The sequence below is a fragment of the Canis lupus genome, chromosome 2 (genome assembly GCF_003254725.2).
Source record: "Canis lupus dingo isolate Sandy chromosome 2, ASM325472v2, whole genome shotgun sequence".
NCBI lineage: Eukaryota > Metazoa > Chordata > Mammalia > Carnivora > Canidae > Canis > Canis lupus.
In genome coordinates, this window is record NC_064244.1 from 73,958,906 (window position 1) to 73,982,170 (window position 23,265).

Sequence of the window (23,265 nt, forward strand, 5' to 3'; positions counted from 1 at the left end):
CTTCAGCCCAGGGCATGATCCTAGAGTCCCGGGATTGAGTCCCACGTCGGGCTCCCTGCGTGGAGCCTGCTTCTCCCTCTGCCTGTGTCTCTCTCTACCTGTCTCTCTTTATCTGTGTCTCCCATGAATAAAGAAATAAAATCTTAAAAAAAAAAAAAAGGTGCCAGATTCAGACAAGCCCAGTAAGTGGGTGGAACAGGTGGCAGATGAAGACATTTCCCCACGGCCCCATCCCCACTGCTAAGCTGCTCCCCGTTCAGTGGGATTCTGGGCCTGAAAGGGCTGCAGTAGGTTGGATGAAGACACAATTTCTGACTCAAAAGGAGATTCAAAGACACATGGGGGTCTTTCCATCTTCCTTGCCTTTGAGGTCCAAATATGGTCCCTGTGAGCCCCGATTGAACTGAAGTCATGATGCAAATCTCTGAACCACCCAGAAATTTCTGAATGCTCTCACCCAGGGCCAAACTCCAGGCAACTTTTAGATACTCCAGGTTCCGTGAAAATGCATTCTCTCGGCCAAGGACTGCTGAGCTACAAGTTGAGAGCTGGCATCGGCTACAGAGAGGAGCCCAGGATCGCCTCTGCTCGGTGTCTGCTCCTAGTTTATGGGCATGGTCACAGATGACCTACAGTCACCCCACCTGTCACTGATGCCCAGAGAGCAGACAAAGAAATTACCCAGATGCACTGTGACCATGGAGTCAGGCCCGGGGCTGAACCCAGAATCTAGCACCTGCATCCGCTCTCTGGCCTCAGAATGGCCGTATCCCCATCTGTAAAGAGGAGGCCATACTTCCTTGGAAAGTGGTGGAAAAGAGAAAAAAATAACATTTAATAAAGGAGAGCAATGATTGCTTTTAGAATCTTTTTTTTTTTTAAGATTTTATTTATTTATTCATGAGAGACACACACACATAGAGAGAGAAAGAGAGGCAGAGACACAGGCAGAGGGAGAAGCAGGTTCCCCGCAGGGAGCCTGACATGGGACTCCATCCCAGGACCCCAGGGATCACGCCCTGGGATGAAGGCAGCACTAAACCACTGAGCCCCCCGGGCGTCCCTGCTTCTAGAATCTTGTTGGAGAAGCAATATATGTAAATTACTGAAAAACTTAGAAACTAAACATGAGCAGAGGGCAGCCTGGGTGGCTCAGCTGTTTAGCACCACCTTCAGCCCAGGGCATGATCCTGGAGACCCCGGGATTGAGTCCCGCATCGGGCTCCCTGCATGGAGCCTGCTTCTCCCTCTGCCTGTGCCTCTGCCTGTGTCTCTGCCTCTCTCTCTCTCTCTCTCTCTCTCTCTGTGTCTCTCATGAATAAATAAATAAAATCTTTAAAAAAAAAGAATTATAAAAAATAAATAAATAAATAAATAAATAAATAAATAAATAAATAAATAAGAGCAGAAAGAAGCAACTTAAATATGACATATATCTCCTCACCACCCAGAGACTAACAACCATGAACATACTGGTGTACATCCCGGGTCTGTAACCCATGCCTATGGACACACAGGTTCTTGTTTTGTTTTGTTTTTTAACGGAGCCATATTTTGCAACTTGCTTTTCTGCTACGGTGCAAACATCCTGGAGGCATTACAACTGCTCAGGTGACTGGTATCATATCCAGAGGCTTTGGTGTCTGGGTGTCGCAGGCACCAGCTTTCCCCCAGAACAAGCCTGTTAGCTCTGGAGGCTGTCACTCCCCGCGTGAAGTGTGCACAGGATAATAGGACCGACCTGCCAGATTTTCAGGGGGATTAAGGCAGATAACGCGTGGGCAGTGCTTGGCTTAGTACCTGGTACTTCACAGGCCCCGACCCCGCCGGGGTGCTGTTAAGCTGGCCCTGAGCTCAGTTCTGCAGGTGCTGAGCGTCCCACGTTGGAATTCCTAGCTGGTTGGTGGGGACACGCAGTTTGCCCTCCCCGCACCCCCCCTTAGGCGGCCTGACCGATCCCGGGGCGGGGGAGGGGGGCGCGGGCGGCGGCGGGGCGGCCCCGGGGAAAGCCCGCGGCGGGGCGGGGCGGGGCGGGGGCGGGGCCGGGGCGGGCCGGGGGCGGGGCCGGGGCGGGGCGGGCCGGGGGCGGGGGCGGGGCCTCCCTCCGGCCTCCCATTGGCTGCGGCGGCCGCGGGCTGCGGGCCGGGAGCTGGGGGCGCGGGAGGTGGGCCCTGGCGGCGCCGGGCGCGCGGCGCGGGAGCCGGCCTGGCGGGGGTCTGGGCGGTGGCCCCCCTGCTGCTGTGCCTGCTGCAGTCGGCGCTCGGTAAGCGCGGGGGGCGGCCGGGGCGGGCGGGGGCGGGGGGCCGGGGCGCCGATCCCGGCCCGCGGAGCTCCCGGGAGGGGGGAGCCCGCTGAGCAGGTGCGCCCGTCCCGGGCCCACCCACCACCCTTGTCTTCCAAGCTGGGACTTGGGACGAAGCAGACCCGAGTCCCTGACAGTTCCTTTTTTCCGGACGAAACTGAGCCAGTTTCCTGATGCCAGGTCGACGGACCGGGGCCGCCTAGACAGCAGCCGCGCTGTTCCATCAAGGGCTGTTTAAGTTTCCTAAAAGCACTGCCCCCTGCGCTAATGGGACCCTGGGTCCTCGCTGCGGGGAGGGCAGCCCGCAGCCCTTCCCGGGGCCACGGTTTCAGAGGCGCCCCCCAGACCGAGGGGAACTGCTCCAGCTTCCCCGGGCGCTGCCTTTACTCCGCCAGTCCAGCTGCTTCTCTGGGCTCCCACTGGTCAATAAGGTGGCAGGGTGCAAAATACCCCGGCCGGGACCCAAGCACCAAACCCGAGCCAACCCGAAGGTCCCAATATTGCCCCCAGTCTTAGGCTAACAATTTCAGAGCAAGAGGATTGGGCATAATCTAATACTAATATTAAAAGCCAACGTTTCTTGAGCAACTTCTTTGTGCTGGACACCACTCTGTCCTATGGAAGAGGGAAAGCCCAAAGGTTCTAGAGAGGCAAGTACTATTTTCTCCCATTTCAGATGGGGAAACTGAGGCTCTGAGCAATCAGGGGAATTGCTAAGAAGGAAAACGCAGGTGGGATGTGTGGAAGAGAAGACGGACGCTGAAGCAAGCGTGGCCAGCTTTGGCCGTGGGGTGGGCAGCTGGAGAGAGACCATCCATCCACCTAGGTCAGCTCAGGGGGTGCCTCTGGACTGTACCTCCAAAGCAGTAGCTGTTTTTGCAGCTGGTGAGGGATAGTGTGCCTGTGTCTATGTGGCGGGTGGGGGGATCCTCTGTCCCCCGTTTCACTGTCAAACTCAATAGTTTGCTGTCTGGATGTAGCTACCCTTTAATCTGAGGAATATTTAATACACCCAACACAAATGGTGTTGTGGGATGATTTAGGGTGCAGGGCAGCCGAATCCAGGTTCAAATCTTGGTTCACACACAAACTGGCTGTGTAGCCTCAGGCAAATCACTTACCATCTGTCTCTGAGTCCAGGGCCCCTCCACGGAGGGGGAATGGCACCTTTTTCATAGGGTGGTGTGTCCTGAGGACCGAATGAGGTTTTGTGTATCAAATGCCAAACCAGTGCCTCCCACCCTTTGAAGGCTGGATAGATGGTAGTTACCATCTACTACTCTAGCTGCTGTTTCTCCAGTGTGGCCAACTTCAGACTCTGGACGTGTCCTGCCCACCAGATACCGTCTAAGCTATCGTATAAGATACCTTGTAGGACAGACTTTGGCCTCACTGCTCACCTGCTAGAAAGCTGGGAACAATGACAGCATCTGCACCCCAGTGATCCAGTTCCAAGTAGGGATCACAGGATGAGGTGGGAGCAGCCACTCATATTTGAGCTAAAAGGTCAAGGGTAGGGAACTGTGCTGAGAGCCATCAGTAGACCTGCCCCTCCCCCATGCCACTCTGTAACCTGTATGGATTTCCATTAGGGCCGTGTGACACTTTAGGGAGCTGAATTCTCTTGGGACCAGCAGGAATGGAATTATATTCCTCTTTGAAACTTCCGGTGTGCAGTGGTCAACAGATGTCATTGGCCTATAGTGGTTCATAGATGTTGGAAGAATAAAGCTGAAAAGTCCCCCTGAGAACTTCCAGGAGGAAGTGTGGGTCAGGAGCTCAGAATTTGCAGTTGGCTAGGCCTGCATTTGAATTCTGATTCTACAAGTTATTACCTGAAAAGTCCTCTGTTTCCCTCATCCGTAATGTGGTGATCACAGTTAGGACCTACCTCCTAGGGATGTGGGGAGGATCGAAAGAAAATGCAACAGTGTGCTTAGCATAGCTCCTGGCATATAGTTAGGACGCAATACATGTTAGCTGCTATCATCATCCTCATCATCACCGTCACCCCTCACCACCACTTCTTAGAGACTCGCTGAGGAAAGTGACATTTGGATCAAGTCTTTAAAAGATTAGCTGGTTAAAAAAAAAAAAAAAAAGATTGGATGGCAAAGATGAGGCAGGCAAAGACCCCTGGGTTCAAAGTCTCCCAAGAGTGGGCAGCCCCGGTGGCGCAGCTGTTTGGTTTGGCTATAGCTGGGGATCCTGCTGGGGGAGGTTGACAAGATGGCCTGTCATGTACCTCAATAAGGAGCGTGGACTTTATTCTAAGTTCCAGGGAAGGACACCGAACTGGGGAGAAGTGTCATCAGGTGTATATGTCAGAAGACAAGGGTTAGCGGTGAAGTAGAAGGGGAAGTAGAAGCTAGTTAAGGGAAAGTGTCCCTGAGAGAGTGACATCAGAGCAGAGATGTGAAGGAAGCAAAGGAGTGAGCCGGGTAGAGATCCAGGGAGGCGACAGTCTAGACAGAGGGCACAGCTCGTGGAAAAGCCTAGAGCTGGAGGTAGAGTGTGTCTGGGATGTTCTAGGAATAGCAGGAAGGCCAGTGTGGCTGGAGAGCAGGGGCCAGGGGGAGAGCAGTGGGAGGGATTAGGTAGGCCTTGGGGGGATTATAAAGACTTTGGATATAACCTTGAATGAAGTGAAAGCCATTAGAGGGCTTAAAGCAGAGGAGCAACATGATCTGACTTTCATTTTCACCCTTGCTGCTGTGTGCAGAATGGACTGAAGGGGCAAGGTTGGAAGCAGGGAGACCAATTGGGAGTCCTTTGGAATAATCCAGTTTATCACAATAATTCATTCATTCAACAGATGTTTATGGTGCATCTACTCTGTGCCAGGGACCATGGCAGGCAAGCTCCTGGACATGGCTAAGAACAGAATTTAGTGTCTGCTCCTGAGATCCTTAGCGCTGTTCCCTCCTAGAGTCTAGCAAACCCAGCAGATGGTTCCTGTTGGGAGGAGTTCTACTGAAACCCTCAGGTGCCTGAGTGGGCAGGAGCTTCCTGTTGTGGTACAAATGGGCCACTGAGGCTGGGTTGGGGCGGTGAGGCGTGGGGGAGAAGGGACTGCATACAGGCCGTCAGTGGCACGACTGTGACTGGAATCCTGACCCTGGGTTCCCCGCCTACAGCATGTCACCTGTGCTTTAGCTACCCCAGAGGACTCCTGCTTCTCAAACCCAGTGAACACCTGATTGCCCACCACGCCACTCCTTGGCTCCAATGGCCCATGTCAAGACCAGCCAGCAGCTCCAGGCTTCAAGACCTCTTTCTCTCCCACAGGGAAGCCCTGTCTGGCCCCTCCCCAGAACGTGACACTGCTCTCCCGGAACTTCAGTGTGTACCTGACTTGGCTCCCGGGGCCTGGCTACTCCCAGAATGTGACCTATTTTGTGGCCTATCAGAGGTAGAGGGGAGCCTCCAATCTGGGGACTGAAGAGGTGGGCAGAGGCTGGAGGGGCTTGGCTGGGACAGCTGCCCTGGGCATGGTCAGCTTCCTGGTTCTATGTCCCATGGGAGGCAGCACATGGCAGGTGCTTGGAGAGCACCCTTTTAAAGGTCTGGAGGTGGGAAGGATGTAATCAGGAGGGCGGTACACAGGTGCTGGGTCTGCCGGGGCTCAGGAGATCTTTGAGAAGAGTCCAACAGGGCTCAAGTAGAGCTACAGGGCCCAGTGGTGGAATTCCTCAGGGCTTGGATGAGGGGCTTGGGACGGTTCCAGCTGACAAGGGAGAGCATATCTCCTGCAGAGCCTGTGGTAGGCACTGCTAGAGGATCGCCCTGTTCCCTACAAAGCCCCGGGGTCCTTCTCAACCCCAGCGGTCCAGGCCACCACTATGAAACCAGAGAAATCTGAAAGTGGAAGCACATTTGCCATCTTTGCACATAAATGGGAATCATTTGAGGTTCTCTAATGGGCCAGTCAGGTGATGAAAGCAGATAGTCAAGAGGACCATCTAGGATTGGCGAGGAGGAAGAGGAAGCAGGCAGGGGACGTAAGTGCCATGTGCACAGGGCCCACCTATGCCAGGCTGAGTCCTAACATCTTGCGTGACTATTTCACTTCTGCCTCCCTGTATAGCCAGGCAGGTGCTACATTTCCCCTATGTTATTTTTTTTAAGATTTTATTTATTTTATTAGAGGGAGAGAGTGTGAGCAGGGGGAGGAACAGAGGGACTGTTGAGCCTGACACAGGGCTCCCTCTCACGACCCTGAGATCATGACCTGAGTCGACATCAAGAGTCAGATGCTTCATCGGCTAAGCCACCCAGGTGCCCCTGTACTTCCCCCATTTTAGAGGCAAGGAACCTGAGCTCAGAGAGGTGCCACGATTTGCCAAGGAAACCAGGGACTGAACCAGGAGAAAAACCACCATCTGCCTGGTGCCAAAGCTTATGTGCTTCCTGTTCTGTCATGTTCCCTCCTGTCGAATCCAGATGTGAGCGATGGGGGCCTACTTTGGAAGAGCACAGATTGCAAGCGAGCTTTCAGCAGAAAAAACTGTACAGAAATGTATCAGGAGGCAGAAAATACCTAATGTGTACTGTGTGCCGTGTGTCAGGCACTGTGTCCACACAGACTTCTTTATTCTCACACAGCCCTGTGAGGAGGGATGAAGCACCTGCCCTCTGCAGGGCGGAAAATGGAGACACCAAGAGTGTATTTTGCTAGAAGTCACACAGCTGGGGATAGTGGAGCCGGGATAAATTGATTAAAATCAAAAGTCCATCCTCCAGACCTTTTATGATATTGTACTTCTCTTTTACACTTTTTAAGCACCCGTGAGGATTCTAAAATGATGATATTCTAATTTTTTTTCATTTATTAGGTAGAATTATTTTATCTTTATTTTTTTAAGATTTATTTATTTATTTATTCATAGAGACACAGAGAGAGAGAGAGAGGCAGAGGGAGAAGCAGGCTCCATGCAGAGAGCCTTGACGTGGGACTCGATCCAGGGTCTCCAGGACCACGCCTTGGGCTGCAGGCGGTGCTAAACCGCTGCGCCACCGGGGCTGCCCTAGGTAGAATTATTTTTACAAAAAGATGCTTCCTCTCTTGTAGTATTTGCTATTCAGTAGTATTATTCAGATAGGCAAAGAATTAAGAATTTTTTTAAAAATTTTAATTGATGAGAGTAACAGAGAGAGAGGCAGAGACATAGGCAGAGGGAAAAGCAGGCTCCCCACGGGGAGCACCATATGGGATTTTATTCCAGGACCCCAGGATCACGACCTGAGCCAAAGGCAGACGCTCAACCACTGAGCCACCCAGGCGCCCTTCAATAGGCGAGAGCCTGGAAGCATATCACTGAGGCTGAGGAAAGTTCTTGCAGCATTTCAGAAACCCCAGGGTTGTTGTCAATTGGCTTGAGCAGTTTATTCAATAGATAACTCTAATCCCACCTCTGTTCCTGGCTTCTGCTGAGATGACTGATGAAGTCCATGAGTCCATTCGTGACCTCCTTATCAAATGATTTCCTAGCCACACCCTTGGTGTTCCATCTAGAACTTGCTTTCTTATTTGTTTGCCATTTGCATAGGCTGAGCTTTTTCCAGTTATGGTTACTTTTTTGTCCAACCACCCTTTCTATGTGCTTCTCTCCTGTCTCCTTTTACCATAAACAGTAAGGAGAAACCAGGTCACATCTTCAGGTCACATCACATCTTTACATCTTTGCCTAGAAATCTCTTCCTTGCCTAGAAAATGAGCCAAGTTCATCAATTTTAACTTCTGTTTCCTACTACAGACCAAAACAATTCAGGCAAGTTCTTTGTCACTTCATAATAAGGATCACCTTTCCCCCAGTTTCCGGTAAGACATACTTCCTTTGCATACAAGTTCTTCCCAGAAGCACCTTTGACTCCGTATTCCTACCAACAGTCTCCTCAAGGCACTCTGGCATTTCTAGAGTTAGAAAGAAAAGCATAATTATCAAAGTTGCAAAGTTGCAAACTGCATATGCAGTTTCCAAAGCATATTTGGGCCAAATATGCACCCAAAAATTCTTCCCACCTCTAGCCATTCCCTAGTTGCAAAGCCACTTCCCCATTTTAAGCTATTTTTTAGCATCCCATGTGTGGTACCAAAATCTGTATTAGTCTGCTAAGGTTACCATGACGAAATACCGTAGCCTGGGGACTTAAACAACAGACATGTATTTCTCACAGTTCTGGAGGCTAGAAGCCCAATATCAAGGCATCAGCAGGTTTGCTTTCTCCTGAGGCCTCTCTCCTTGGCTTGTAAGTGGCCACCTTCTCTCTGTGTCTTCACATGGCCTTTTCTCTGTGTGAGAGCATGCCTAGTATCCCTTCCCCTTCTTTAAAGAATATAAATCCTATTGGTTTAGGGCCCCACCCTCGTGACTGCATTTGATCTTAATTACCTCTTTAAAGGCCCTATCACCAAGGGCCTAGACTGCCATATGGGGGGTTTGGGCTTCAGCATATGAATTTGGGGGGAATACAGTTTAGTCCATAATGCCAAATAAACTGGATTCCATCAGATTTAAAACTTTTACTCTTAAAAAAAAGGCTGAAGAAAATGAAAGAGCCAGCTACTGAGAAAAAACAATATTCACAATATATACACAGGAAAGACTAGTATCCAAAATAGATAAAGAACTCCTGAATCTCAATAATAAGATAGATCACCCAAAAAGACTTGAATAATTGTTTCGCAAAGGAAGATATTCGAATGGCCAAAGAGCACATAAAAAGATGTTCAACAGCCTTAGTCATCAGGGAATGCAAATCAAAGCTACAGTGAAATACTACCACACACCAACTAGAATGGTTAAAATTAAAGGGACTGATAATACTAAGTGTTGATAAGCATGTAGAGTAACCAGAACTCTTGTGCGCCGTTGGTGGGAATGTATGGTCACTTTGGAAAGCAGCTTGACAGTTTTCTTGTTGAGTTTCACCTTCAGTTAGCAAATCTCCCAGATTCTACTCCTAAAGCTTTATTTAGGAGAAATGAAAACATATATCGATACAAAGACTTATATGTGAACATCCATACCAGTTTAATTCATAATAGCCCTGAAATATACTGAATTGTACACCTCTATACTCATATGCTGCAGCCCTAACCCCCTATACAACTATTTGGAGATGGGAATCTTAAAGCAATTAAGATTAAACACTGCCATTAGGGTGGGGCTCTAAGCCAGTAGGACTATGTGCTAATATTTTTGTTAATATTTCGTTGATGGTTCATGTGTGACTCAACTAGTGCATTTCTATTTATGTTCATTAGACCAACTTTGATAATTATGTTTTTCTTTCAGTGTGTTTTACATACTTCCTGATGATTTTTCTTTGTTCAGTCATCAATTACTGAGTGAAGTGTATTAAAAACTTTTCATGATTGTGGATTTTCTGCTTCTTCCTATAATTTCGTCTATTTTTGCTGTATAGAGTATATTTAGCAAGCACATATAAGGGAGAGTTTTTATATCTGCCTGATAAATGGAATAATTTCTCATTACGTGGTGATTCTTCTCATCTTTAGTATTTCTTTGAAGTCTGTATTTTGTCTTACATTCATATAACTACACCAGGGTTTTTTTATGTTTTGTTTTGTTTTGTTAGTGTTTCCATACTATAGCTCCATCAAGAAACAAAACAGAGGAGTTCTTTCCAAAAATCTGTTCTTTTTGCCTATGCCATCTCACCCTCCTCCATTCACATACCTCTCGGTCCCTAAACCCAGGAGTAGCTGTCAGTCCTCCTCTCCTCACGTTTCATATCCAATCCATGAGCAGGTCCTACCAGCTTTACCTCCAAAATATATCCCCCGCCTAGCCCCTTCTCTCCATCCTCACCTCTCTTCTCCCTTAGACCACTGCTGCAGCCTCCCAGCTGCTTTATCAGAGTGATCTTTTTTCTTTCAAGATTTATTTATTTATTTGAGAGAGAGAGCGTACATGCCCAAGAGCCAATGGGGGAGGGGCAGAGGGGGAGAGAGAGGAAGAGAATCTCAAGCAGACCCCCTACTTAGCACAGAGCCAAAACGGGGTTCAATCTCACAACCCTGAGATCGTGACCTGGGCAGAAACCAAAAGTCTGATACTCAACCAACTGAGCCACCCAGGTGCCCCAAGAGTGATCTTTTAAAAAATAGAAATTAGGCCCCTTCAGTACCCCTAGTCAAAACCTTCCACTAGGAATAAAATCAAGCTCCTTAACAAGATGGGGAGTCCCCAACTACTCTGCCCACCCACTCCTCTACCCACCTCTTCAGCCTGTCCATACCTCTCCCTACCTCCTTCCCCCTTGTCCACTGGCCTACAGCTATGCTGGCCACCTTGCTGTCTTCTGGACAGGCCAAGGTCCTTCCCACTGCAGGGCTTCCGCTTTTGCCATTCCTTCCCCCAGGCCTACGTACACCTGGCTTCCTTGCCATCAAGGCCTTTCCTGGCTTTCCAGAGCCTCCTTTTGGAAAGCGGTCCTCCCACATTCCCCATTACCACTGCACTTACCCGCTCCTGGGTTGACCTCATGGATGTGATGATTGTCTTTCTCTGCCACTACCCCCGCCTCCCACCGCCAGCCACCAGAATGTAGGCTCCAAGGGCAGGACCTATCAGACGTTCCCAGTTCCCCAAGAACAATGCCTAGTGTGCAAGTCCCTTTTTTGAATCCCGGTGTTCTCAGAAGGTTGGTGTCACAGACCTGTGTGTCCCCTCTGACAGCCACACGGCATCCAGTAGGATGCCTGGCACACACCAGGTAACCCGAAAGGCCTGAATGAAGAATGTGGGATGTGGTTGCTATAACTAGTAGTAGCAGCCACCACGTGGCCCCCGGGAGGCAGGAGGATGAGGAGGCTGACCTGCTGAGAACCAGAGCTAGTGAGGGGCAGAGCCAGGATCCTGCCACCTGCTTCTCTGCAGAGCCTGAGCTCCTAATTAGACTGTTCTCATTCTGTCCCAGCCCATGGCTGGTTGATAGGATGGATGAACGGGTGGACAGTCAGGTGGATGGAGGGACAAGGGACCCCATGTTCACTAAACTCCCTCCCCCCAGAGGCAGTCCACAGCCCAAGCTCCCCTGTCTCCTCCCTCAGCGCTCCGACCCCTAGAAGGTGGCGAAAAGTGAAGAAGTGTGCGGGAACCAAAGAGCTGGCGTGTTCTTTGATGTGCCTGGAGAAACAAGACCTATACAACAAGTTCAAGGGGCGTGTGTGGGCGGTTTCTCCCAGCGCCAGATCCCCCTCTGTGGAGTCCAAGTACTTGGATTACCTTTTTGAAGGTGAGTGTGTGGCTACGGGACCTGGTGGGAGACTCCCTGTGCAGGATCTTGGCCCAGTGGCATTGCAGTCCCAGCCACTGGCTTCCACTTCCCCAAGGCAGAGGGCAGCCTCAGGTAGCCTGGCTTTGTGGCAGGGAGTCAGGGGGCTTCTGCTGGGCCACCAATTCTGTTTGTACCTCCTCCTGGTGATGTTCTTTATCTTCTATCGAGCACAACCTTAGTCGTGAGCTATATGAGGCATTTTAGAGATTTATTCCTATTTTTTACGTTCAAATTCTCTTTAAGAAACAATTTTTTTAAATCCCAGTTTTGAAAGTAATTTTCGGGCAGAGAAGGAGATAAGAATAGAGAGGAAATCATCCCCCATGTGTACCACGTTCAGAAATCACCAGTGTTAACACTGAGCCAGTCAAGCCCTTTTCTCTTCCCAGAATATTTTATTCCTAATCCTAACGACAAACCTGTGGGGTTCGTTTTCATCAACCCATTTTTTAAAAAAAATAAACAAAGTAAGACTCACAAAAGTTAAGGAACTTGCCAGGATACACAGCTAATAAGGGATGGAGATGGAATGTGAATCTAGAGGGTTTTGGTTTTTTTCTTTTTTAAAGATTTTATTTATTCATGAGAGACACAGAGACAGAGGAAGAGACATAGGCAGAGGGAGGAGCAGGGCCCCCGCCGGGAGCCTGACATGAGACTCCATCCCAGGACTCCAGGATCACGCCCTGAGCTGAAGGCAGACGCTCAACCACTGAGCCACCTAGGGGTCCTGAATCTGGAGCTTTCTAATGTTGGTCATGGTACTGGACCAGACCAAGTGTGATGTGGGGTGGTAAGAAGGAGAGGATAAATACTCAGAAAATAGCATCATGGAGCTGAGATCTGTAACTTGCTGCCCAGTCTTCTCAAAATATTTGAGAGCAAAATAAAGTTTGGATAGAGAGGAGGACAGGCCTGAATGAAATGGGGCAGGGGCAGGGAGCAATAATAGGAAGGAAGAAGAGCTGACTTGGGTAGAAGAGGCTGGCTGGCCGGCTGGCTGGATGAGAAGGGGGAAAAGGATGGATGGGTAAGAAGAAAGGCAGCATGGGGGGTGTGCAGGAGTACATGGCAGAGAGGGCAAAGAAGAAGGCTCTGTGGGAAAGCATGCTAACTAGAAAGGGAGCATGTGTGGACCGGAAGACAGAGGGAAAGGCAGATGGACCGATCTGTGGGTGGATAGAAGGTGGGGAAGAGAGAAGAGATGGAAGGGCAGGAGGAAAGGGGAGACAAAGGAGGAAGGGAGGAAGGAAGGAGGACTAGAGGGAATGATGTATGGAAAGTAAAGGAGGATGGATGGATGGATGGATGGATGGGGAGGATGGAGGGCAGGCTTGGCTAAACTAAAGGCAGGAAGACAGTATGCAGGAACAGGAAGAAAGGATGGGTGGCAAGGAAGGAGCGTTGTTTGGAAAGAAAGGAAGGATGGGCAGGCAGGCTAGAAGCACGACGGATGAGCCAATAGTTGGGGGACAGGAAGAAGAGATTAGGGTAGAAGGAAAGACACAGTGGAGAGGTTACTTCTTTTATTGTGTTTGCCGCTGCCTCCCTAAAGCTCTCCTGACTTCCCGCAGCGCACCCCAAGCCAGGATGAGCCTTCCTGCCTCTTTCTGCCCTGGGCTGGAGCTCTGGCCATTTGCTCTCTTTGGTAGTTTGCATATTTCATTGCCCCCCAATTTCCTCCAGCTCCTGGAGGTCAAGATCCCCGTTCCTGCCAGCTGCCTGCCCAGGGCTTAATGTGTAATCTGTGTCCACCGGACTCTGACCTGCAGAACTGGGAAATCATGTGTCCGTGTTGCTTTAAGGCACCCCGCTGTGGGGATGTGTCAGCAGCCGCAGGAGGCTGACCCAGGTGGGCAGGATTCTGAGAGATCAGTGTATGTGAAGGGCACGCAGGTGCAAGGGGCAGCAGGAGGAAAGGCGGGTGAGCTGGGAGCCCAGCCTGTTCATTCCTCTCTAAGCCTCAGTTTGTCCCTCTGTAGGATGAGAATAGGTATCTCCCTTCCAGGGTCACTGCAGAGCTTAAATAAAATGGCCTTAAGGCTCTTGATGCATAGTAGGTGCTTAACAAGCCCTAGAGCCACTTTTCCCTTTCCAGGAGCGCTCTCTGGGCTGGGGGTAGGGGCGGGGGCAGGGGTCTGGGGGAGGGGCAGGCCTGCCTACAGGCAGGAGGATGGATGCTGACAGGTCCTGTTCTGTTTCTGCCAGTGGAGCCAGCCCCTCCCACCCTGGTTGTCACTCGGACAGAGGAGATCCTGAGCATCAATGCCACGTACCAGCTGCCCCACTGCATGCCCCCACCAGATCTGAAGTATGAGGTGGATTTCTGGAAGGAAGGAATCAAGAACAAAGTAAGAAGTGCCTTTCCTACCCCCAGGCTGGACCTCCCTCTCCCACTGCCCCACCAAACCCCAGTGCCTCTCACCCTCCCTGCCTACTTTCTACACACTTCCAGGAAGCCCTCTCCGCATGCCTCTCTCTCCTAGCAATCACCCCCTGACTCTGTACAGTACAATTGGCCTGTGGCCTTCTCCACCTAAGAAGCCAAGTATAGAACATGCTGCCCCTGCACATTATAGGTGGGAACAGCACACTTGTTTTCTACCCAATATATATGTTTTTAAATCATGAAACCCTTTTTGTCCAGTGAAATCTGATTGAAGTATTATAGGCTCTAGGAGGCCTGCTTGCCGAGCCACTGGATTCATTACCAAAAAAACCAGAAAACACAGGTACGTTCTAGGAAAAAAAACTAAAAGTGCCCAGAGACCACAAATATCCACTTTCAGATTTATTTCTCACGTACGCAGGTGTGTGTGTGTGTGTGTGTGTGTGTGTGTGTATTGATTGATGGCAGAGGTTGTCATTTTCTGTAAAGGGCCAGATAGCAAATATTTTCTTACTTTGAGAGTCATGTGGTCTGTCACAGCTAGTGCATCTGCTGTGACACTCTGCATCTAACACACGAAAGGAGCCACAGACAAGGGTCAGTGAACGGGCATAGCTGTGTTCCAGGGAAATGCCATGTGCAAAAAAAAAGTGGCAGGCCAGATTTGACCCATGGGCTATAGTTTACTGACCCCTGTTCTTACTCATTCTTGCTTTCACTGAACCAACTAACATTCACATTCCCGACTGCCTGCATCTGTAGTCTGGATTCTAGAGCTTCTTCTGACATGGTCCCTGCCTCCGAGAACATCACAAACACCCTAGACCAGCGCGGTCCAATAGAAATGTAATGTGAGCCACAGGTGTAATTTTAAATGCTCCTCATTAAATTAAGTAAAAGAAACAAGTTGATTTAATTTTAATAATATATTTTGTTTCATCCAATAAAATGTTATCATTTCAGTATGTGAATAACATAAAAGTTATTGGCATGTTTTGCATTCTTTTTTCACTTAGTCTTTGAATTTCTTATTTTTTTTAAAGATTTTATTTATTCATGAGAGACACACAGAGGCAGAGACACAGGCAGAGGGAGAAGCAGGTGCCCTGCAGAGAACCTGATGCAGGGCTCCATCCTGGGACCCTGGGATTGTGCCCTGAGCCGAAGGCAGACGCTCAACCCCTGAGCCACCCAGGTGTCCCTTTTCACTTAGTCTTTGAAAGCCAGTGTATATTTTATACTCACAGCACATCTCATTTTGGACTGGTCACGCTTCAAGTGTTAGTAGCCACATGTGGGCAGTGGCTACTGGACTGGGCAGGCAGCCCTAGGGTTTTCTGGGTCTGTAATGACTGAATGATGCTCCCTACCCCCAAATACATTGGGAAGCCCTGAGGGCAAGAATCCTGAGCAATCTGCCCTTCAGAATGGGGACCCGGAGGTCCTCGGGGGCACACACAAGGGTGACCCTGAATAGCAGAGCTGCCTCTGAGCGCAGACCATCGCTACTTCAAGACTCAGTGGAAAAGAAGGTAGATAATGTAGGGGAAGTGCTCCCTTAATGCTTAAACTGTAATGCAGGGAAAGAAGATGTGGAGATCACAGCAGCAGCCTATGGACCCCACCCTGTCCTGGCTCCATAGAGCCAATCCCCACAGCAGGTCTGCCCACCTCTGTCTCTCCAAACAGACGCAATTTCCAGCCACCCCCCGTGGCCAGCCAGTCCAGATCCCCCTGCAGCCAGCCATCAGCGGACACTACTGCCTCCGTGCCAGAACCATCTACACTTTCGGCGATCCTAAATACAGCGAGTTCTCCAAGCCTACCTGCTTCTTCCTGGGGGCCCCAGGTGAGTGCCAAGTGATACAGAAGTGAGGACATCCCCCCTCCTTGGTCCCCAAGGGCATAGTATCTCCATCATATGGTGGTTAAGGGCATGAATCTAGAGATAGACTCGCCTCGATTAAAATCCCAGCTCCACGCACTCACTGTGTCTTTGGGTAGCCTGCATAGCCTCTCTGAATCTTGGTTTCCATAGTCTGTAGGATGGCTTTACTCTTCTGAGGATTACATGGGACAATGCATGTGAAGCTGGCGCACATATGCAGTTGATAAATGGGAGCCATGGTCATTGTTTCTGCAGTTTTGGGGGGAGGGTTAGATTTATTTATTTCAGAGAGAGAGAGAGCTCACGAGCAGGGGTGGGACGAGGGGCAGAAAATCATTCAAGCAGACTCCACCCTGAGTGCAGAGCCCCGGTGACTTGGGGACTCGGGGCTCAATCCCATGACCCTGAGATCCCTACCCGACCCTGAATCAAGAGTCAGAGGCTCAACTTGCCTGAGCCAGCCAGGCGCCCCATGTTGCTGTAGTTCCTATTTTTCCTTCCCTAGGAACCAGCTGGGCATTCCTGGGGCTGCTACCACTTCTGCTTCCACTGTTGTTGGTCATTGCCATCGGCCACGTGTTCTGGAAGAGCCTCACAGCGAACCCCTGGTTTCAGCGGGCAAAGATGCCGTTGGCTCTGGTATGGCAGGTCTGGGCGTGTGCAACAGATGGGGAAGGTTTTTGAAGAATAAGGAAATGGGGCTGGACTTAGACATGGGTCAGATAGAGTATCACGATAGTCCAGACTGCAGACGTCTCCTATCTTCATGCCTACATTTCCATCCTGAATAATTCATTCCTTTGGCCCCAAATCCAAATGGCAATTATACCCGGGAGGGAGAAGTGCCTTAAGGCCCCTTAGGGATATAACTTCATCTCTGCTGTGGATTTGTCAGGTGCCAGGAGCAGAGCCCCCAGCCTTGGGACTCCCAGAAGGGGGATAGGGGAGAGGGTAGGGCCAAAAGGGAAATCTTCGAAGGATCCCAACTTCAAAAATCTTCGAAGGATCCCAATTCACAGCCTAACCAAGGGTACGTCTTGCCCAGGCTGACTCTGGAACCTCCTCACTTGTCTGCTGGCTCACTCCCTTAGAAACCGGGGCAGGAGGAAGCCTGGTGAGGCCAGATGGGTCCAACTTGTTCAGATTAGGGCCTGGCCAGGGCGGCTGGGCTGTAAGTGAGGTTCAGTGGGCACTTGGGTCAGGATGGCTTTGAGGATGGATTCTGAGAATCTGCTACACAGGAGTAGGTTTGAAGTCCCTAGCTCTGGGACCTGTAGGGAAATCCCAACTGAACTACATCCTCTGTGTTAGACATTTCTGTACCCTGCCCCACCCTTCCGCCTACCCATTACATGCAAAGTCACCACACAACTCCCAGCAGCCAGCACCTGCCTCCGGGGGGCTTCCTCTGGCCTCTGGTGTCCACTCTGCCCATGCATGTGGCTGGGTGCAAGTGCCGGGGACCTAGTATCACCTCCACCCTCTCCACCCCTCACTGGATGGTGCCCTGAGGTGTGTGGGCTGCACTGGCGCCCTGAGCCCCCGGCAGGGTTAGTCCCCAGCTGCCCTTGGGGGTAACTTGCCTCTAGACACTCTCTATTGGTGGCTCTCCCCAACCCCCTGAATTTTCCCTTACTGGTGTTTCCTGGGATCATTTTCCAAAAGAACTACTTACATTTGAATCCTTATCTCAGAGTCCATTGCCAGGGGAACCTATGCTTCAGGAAAGCCTGAATGTTCTGTTCTTTTCTCCTCTCCCCAAATCAGGACTTTTCTGGATACAGACACCCCGTGGCAACCTTTCAGCCCAGTGGCCCTGAGTACCTGGATATCTTGGTCCTCTGTCCCCAAAAGGAACTGACCAGAAGGGTCTGGCCAAGCCCTGGAGTCAGGACCCCAGTCATTTTCCAGGCAGGATATGAGAAGAACAGTACTGAAGAGGAGAAGGAGGATGAGGAGGACACAGATGACTGTGTCAGCTTCCAGCCCTACCTGGAACCACCCCCCTTCCTAGGGCAGGAGCACCAGATCCCAAGGCATTCTGAGGCAGGCAGCACCTGGAGTGCTCCCGTCCAGGTCGAAGACTCCTCTGCTACAGATGCTTCAGACAGAAGCTGGGCCAGCACTGGGGGCTCTTCCTCCTGGGATGAGCCTGGGTCCTCTTGCTATTTGGCCAAGAAGACACCGGGCCAAGGGCCAAGTGGGGATGGGTGTCAGGAGCCTCTCTCTCTGCTCGAATTCTCCAACGACATGAGTTTCCTGGAAGATCCCCTGAAAGATGACCTCTCCTTCTGGGCCAACTGGGGCTTTTCATCACCAGGGCTGAATATAGTCCCTGGGGAGCCCCCAGTTTCTCTTCACACACTGACCTTTTGCTGGGACAGCTGCCCTGAAGAGGAAGAGGAGGAAGAGGAGGAGGAAGAAATAGAAGGAGGAAGAGAGCAATCAAAAGTTGAGGATGACAGTACTGGCAATTGGGGCGCCAGGAGCCTACAGAAGAGTGAGGTCAGAGGTGAGACACTGGGGCATTACATGGCCAGGTGAGCTGTTCCCCAGCTTCCCTCCAAGACTGGTGCCACTGAGCTTTCCTAGGACCCAAGACACCACCAAGATGAGAGCCTGGAAGCATATCACTGAGGCTGAGGAAAGTTCTTGCAGCATTTCAGAAAACCCAGGCTTGTTGTCAATTGGCTTGAGCAGTAAGAAACCACCCCATCCTTTTTTGACTCACCAGCTCTGGGCTGAGCTCCAAGAAGGGTGGAGACAAGAATAAGCTGAAGACAGAGGTAGATTGGGTGTCGCAACCACCCTACTGCCTTCGGGGTGGCAGGCCAGTTAGAAAAATCATCCCTGGACAACATGTAACAGGTGAAGTCAGGTCACGGTGGACACCAAGGGCTAACCCCGCGAGGGGCCATCTGGATCTGGGGGGAGGAAGTATCAACTCCATCAGCGTCAGGCCTCTTTCTAGCATCTGCTGAGCACCCTCCCCCAGGTCTCAGCCTCCTGGTTCATGAGTCCTCCAGGGTGCGCCCCAGCGAAGACAAATCTAGTAAGCAGAGGATGTTGAAGAGGAAGGGAAAGAGTAGTCGTCATTCAAATCCCAGCCTCTGACTCACGGAATTACATCGCTTTTATTATCAGACGACCTGGGTTCAAATCCCAGCTCTGCCACTGACCAGTCATGTGACTTTGAGTAAGCCACCTTCCTTCACTGCGCCTGGGCTTTCTCACCTGCAGTAGAGGATCCCAAAAGAGAGGTGTGTAGCATGGTGTGTGTCACAACACTGGGACTCTCCGCATGATGGCTGGCAGGGCTCTCCATCCTCCCAGGCTCTGAGAAGACTGCTGGGCATCTCCCACCTGTGACCCCTAAGCTCTGAGTGATCCGCATTCGCCTTTCAGTTGGCCTCACCTCTCATCTACCTCTTGCCTTCTACCCTCACTGCCTCTCTCCTCCTGGTTGGGAAACTGCACTCTCAGAAGCCAGAGCCCAGCCAAGAGGGACCCTGACCTCTCTCCCCTTTCCAAAAAAGGAAGGAACCAGGTGATCCACCTTCCAGCGGTCAGATTTGTTAGGGTCTGGGGTAGCAACCTGGCAGGGAATTAGACTCCTGGGCCTGTGATCCCTGTTTTAGACAGCACTTTAGACTCTTTGATTATAAAGAAGTCCCATTTTCCCTTCTAGTTGTGAGAAGCCAATGTCTTCTGGCAGTAAGTATGTTAAAGGTGGGGAGAAGCAGTAAAGTATCCCCCAAACTGAGAAGGCACTTTGTGACTGGAAAATGAAGCAGGCCACTGCATACAGTTTACACAGAGTTTTATTCAGGGTAACTCATTGACGGGGGGATTGCCAGAGGATAATCCATGCAGCGCCATAGTTACTCTCTGCAAAATCCAGGGCCTCGATCCACAGGTTTAATAGAGCCAGGGGACACACCGAAGGGCATTGTAGTGAGATCAGAGAGCTCACACACACCTCAGAGGACTTGAGTGCACCTTGTTGACCCCTAACCTTTCATTACCCCACCTGTGCAGCAGGAAGGGGAAAGAGTATGTTATCTCTAAGAGTTTCGTGGGAGGCCAAAACAAGCCTTCCCCCATCCCAGCCCTGGTGGGCATTTCTAAGGTATGTATATTGATCTCCAAGGGCCCAAAACACATGGCCCCAAGGTCATGGAGCGAACATGAACAAGATGGAGGGCCAAAGATGGAGTTGGTATTGTCAGTGCTCCTACAAGGTGACTCTCCTTACCTGGGGGGTGGTGATGGGTGTTCTCAAACAACTGCTTCGTTAACCTATACCCACCAGTGTACGGGCGAGCAGAGCTGAGTTTTAACCCATAGGGGCTGAGATTCTTGTCCTTTTGTGGCTGGGATCTGAACAATCAGGTTCTGGGACCTGGGCCCTGCCATTTTAATTGCCAGCACTTACATTTCTCCATTTGTGAAGAGAGCATTTTTGTAGCCATTTCCCCAGAAAGCTGTGTTGTTTTGAAGGCAACATGAAGATATACCATTAGATGAAAGATCTGGAACAGGGTGACTGCTCCAGGGGTTCTCAAGCCGTGTCCCCAAACAGTCTGGGGTTTCACAGAGTAAGTCTCAATTACAGGGGGAAGCGTGGGCTGTAGGATCCCCCACTTCAACCAGAGTGGCCTCCCTGAGCCCTGATGCTTCCCATGACCTTCCACGTGAGGCTGTGCTTAGGAGGCTCCACTGCTAAAGACGTCAGCAAACCATGTTTTTAAATTAAATACCTGTCTTTTCGTTTCGAACAAAGAAATATTGACTCCCTATATATGTCACTATGGAGGAGATCCTTGGTCTCCAGCCAGCTGAGCCAACCCCTGTGTCCATGGCCATGTCAACACAGTGCCGAGGTCTCAGCTAGGATTGCCAAGGAGCATAAAGCTGGCAGGAGGCCTTCAGCCCTGCTGGGACCCACGCATCCATGCATGGGCACACGTACACACGTGCATTTCCACAGGAGCTGAGGCCTGTCTACATCCCTAAGCACAGAGGAGCAAAAACAGTGAACACTGAAGCCTGGCATCGGGGAAGCCTATGGCTCAGGCCAGTTCCCAGGAAAATACCCAGACCCACGCTGAGGTTCTCTCTGGGACCAGCTGAACTGCTTCAGGGAAGTAATTTTGAAAAATGAAAAGCTATAGTCACAATTGTCTAGGCCTACATGAAGGAACCCCTTTATCTCTTTTCTAAACCCTTGTTTCGTTTTGTTTTTTTAAGCCTGGTTCTTTTTTATAAGCATTATTTTCAAAGTTTTCATTACTGAAAGAGGCTGAGCTCTTTTAGTAATCCTCAGTGCCAGCTCTTTGATCATCATTAAGTCATTAATAAAAAGCCAGGGAAGCATTAGGAAAGAGCATGATATTCAATATAATAATTTGTCAGGCGAGCTCAGCACCTGTTTACAGAACCCTCTTACGCACACGGTGGCCGGTGGAAAAGTGCGCAGCATGAGCTCCAGAGCCAGCTTGAAGGATGTGAGGGTGATGCCCTAAGCTAAGGAATTAGCCCACTGAGACTATGCATTGTTCTTAGGCACTTGCTTCCATTTCTAATTTTGTTCTATGTTGATATTATATTTAAATAATTTTCTAATGATCTTGGATATCTACCCTAAATTGTTCTAAATAAAAAGCTCTATTTTTGGAGAAAACAGGATTGCATGGAAGTGTGTGCACTCATTTCTTAAAGGCTCCTCACCATTCATTCAGCTGTTAGACCACAAGGATTTTGGGGTTGGGTGCCTAGCAGCAGACCCAGAAATGGGAATACCGCAGTGCTGTGATCCCAGAAAGCACCAACAGGGGAGTGGGAAGCCAGGCAGGAAGGGAAGGCAGCCGTCCAGGTACATAATCAAACATGTCACTGCTCTGGGGCTCAGTCCCCCTGGAGGCTCAGCACATGGGACTCTCCAGACTTCCAGTGATTCATTCTCCCAGGACCACCTGGTAACTCACCAGCACGGTGCCTGCCGATCGTCATCATTACTGGGACCAGGGCAGGTGCTAGACTCAAGATGAGCTGACCCAACAGTCCCTTTCTGTGGAATTCAGAAGTCTTGGCTGCCTGGGCCTAGAACAAGGACGTTCTAACCTGCTGTGGCCCCATTTCCCTCGCCAAGGAGCAGGAAGGCACAGCGTGCAGAAGAAACAAGAATGAGGCAGCCAGGTGAGCTGCCCTGATGAGAAGTGATAAATCTTGGCTCCTGTCCATTCCTGAGGCCCAGCTACAGCCCTGCCCCCGGCTTCCCAGCATCGTAGTTTTAAATCATCTTCCCAGGCTGCCTTATTTCTTGTAACCAAATATCCTCACTGATTCACAAAGAGACTGTGCACATTACAGCTTGTGGTCACTTTGGAGCATCTGACCCTTGAATGGATGTGCAGTAGGTCCTTTCCAGAAAGCAGGGCAGAGTTTCATCTCCAAGAGATCCCGATCACCTCCCACCCTGCCCTCCGATGCCAGGTTGCCTTTGGAGCGTCTCTTGGCCTGTTTGCTGCCCACCTTCTGGACAGTGGAGGGTTGGCAGGGCTGCTAGATTGCACAGGTCCTTGGAGCTGGGAGAGGGCAGGTTAGGGTGCTCTGTTGCATCTGGAGAACTCCTTTAGGGAAGGGAGTGTTTTCCTCCTGGCACCAGCACCTGGCAGAGGGTGGAAGCTTGATATTAGATAAATTAATGAAGGAATGAACAAATGAATTGATCTAGGAACTGGAGTTCATGAGGGGCTGGCTATGGCTGAGTCACATATAAGGCAGCCAGAGATCTTGCATTAGATGGCACCATCCCAAGTCCCAAATTCCTGTCACAAGTGAATGATGGTCCTTCCTCAGCCCAAGGGGGGGCAATCTGTGCCATTCGGTGAGTGAAATGGCGTGGAACGGGTCAGAAGTGGGAGACAAGAAAGTATCTTCACTCCCTGACCATAACTTCTGCTTTCCCATCAGTTAGGACTTAGGACTTGATCGATGGCTATTTGCTTCTAGCTTCTTTGAGCTCATTCACTGTGTATACAAAGTGAGACTAACGTGATAAGAGTTTCTGGGTTAAAAAGAAAGAAAGAAAGAAAGAAAAAAAAGGCCAGAGACTATATCTAAATGAATGAGTCAGTTCCATGAGTTCATTACTCAAGAGATACTGGTTGGCTCCAGGACCTATTCCAGGACATGCAGCCCCACCCCTTGGCACATGATGGTACGGAATGCAGAGGTTCAACAGCTTTTTATACATTATCAAGAGTTTTTTCCCCCTGACTGCCTCTCTAAGTGGGTTAGGAGGAGAAGGTGAGAATCTCAAGGTAAGAGTACACCCTGTCTTGGTGAGAAAAAAACATCAGCAGGTGTTGGGAGGCC

At 50.3% G+C, this 23,265-nt stretch overlaps 1 protein-coding gene across 1 annotated transcript; it reads left to right on the forward strand.

Annotated features, from left to right (window-relative positions):
- Positions 1-1,463: 1,463 nt before the first annotated feature.
- Positions 1,464-21,573, forward strand: IFNLR1 (interferon lambda receptor 1). Its single transcript, XM_049099372.1, has 8 exons — positions 1,464-1,488; positions 2,150-2,263; positions 5,591-5,714; positions 11,382-11,566; positions 13,817-13,959; positions 15,687-15,846; positions 16,391-16,524; positions 17,653-21,573. Exons 1-8 carry the CDS (start codon positions 1,464-1,466, stop codon positions 18,427-18,429), a joined length of 1,662 nt encoding a protein of 553 aa, XP_048955329.1. The 3' UTR covers positions 18,430-21,573.
- Positions 21,574-23,265: the final 1,692 nt, after the last annotated feature.

Excerpts from the sequence above, each read along its gene's own strand:
- IFNLR1 (XM_049099372.1), top strand. The coding sequence starts at position 1,464 with ATGAACATACTGGTGTACATCCCGG. Across the intron at positions 1,489-2,149 it reads CATACTGGTGTACATCCCGG|CTGGGGGCGCGGGAGGTGGG; the intron begins GTCTGTAACCCA and ends GCGGGCCGGGAG. Across the intron at positions 11,567-13,816 it reads CTTGGATTACCTTTTTGAAG|TGGAGCCAGCCCCTCCCACC; the intron begins GTGAGTGTGTGG and ends TGTTTCTGCCAG.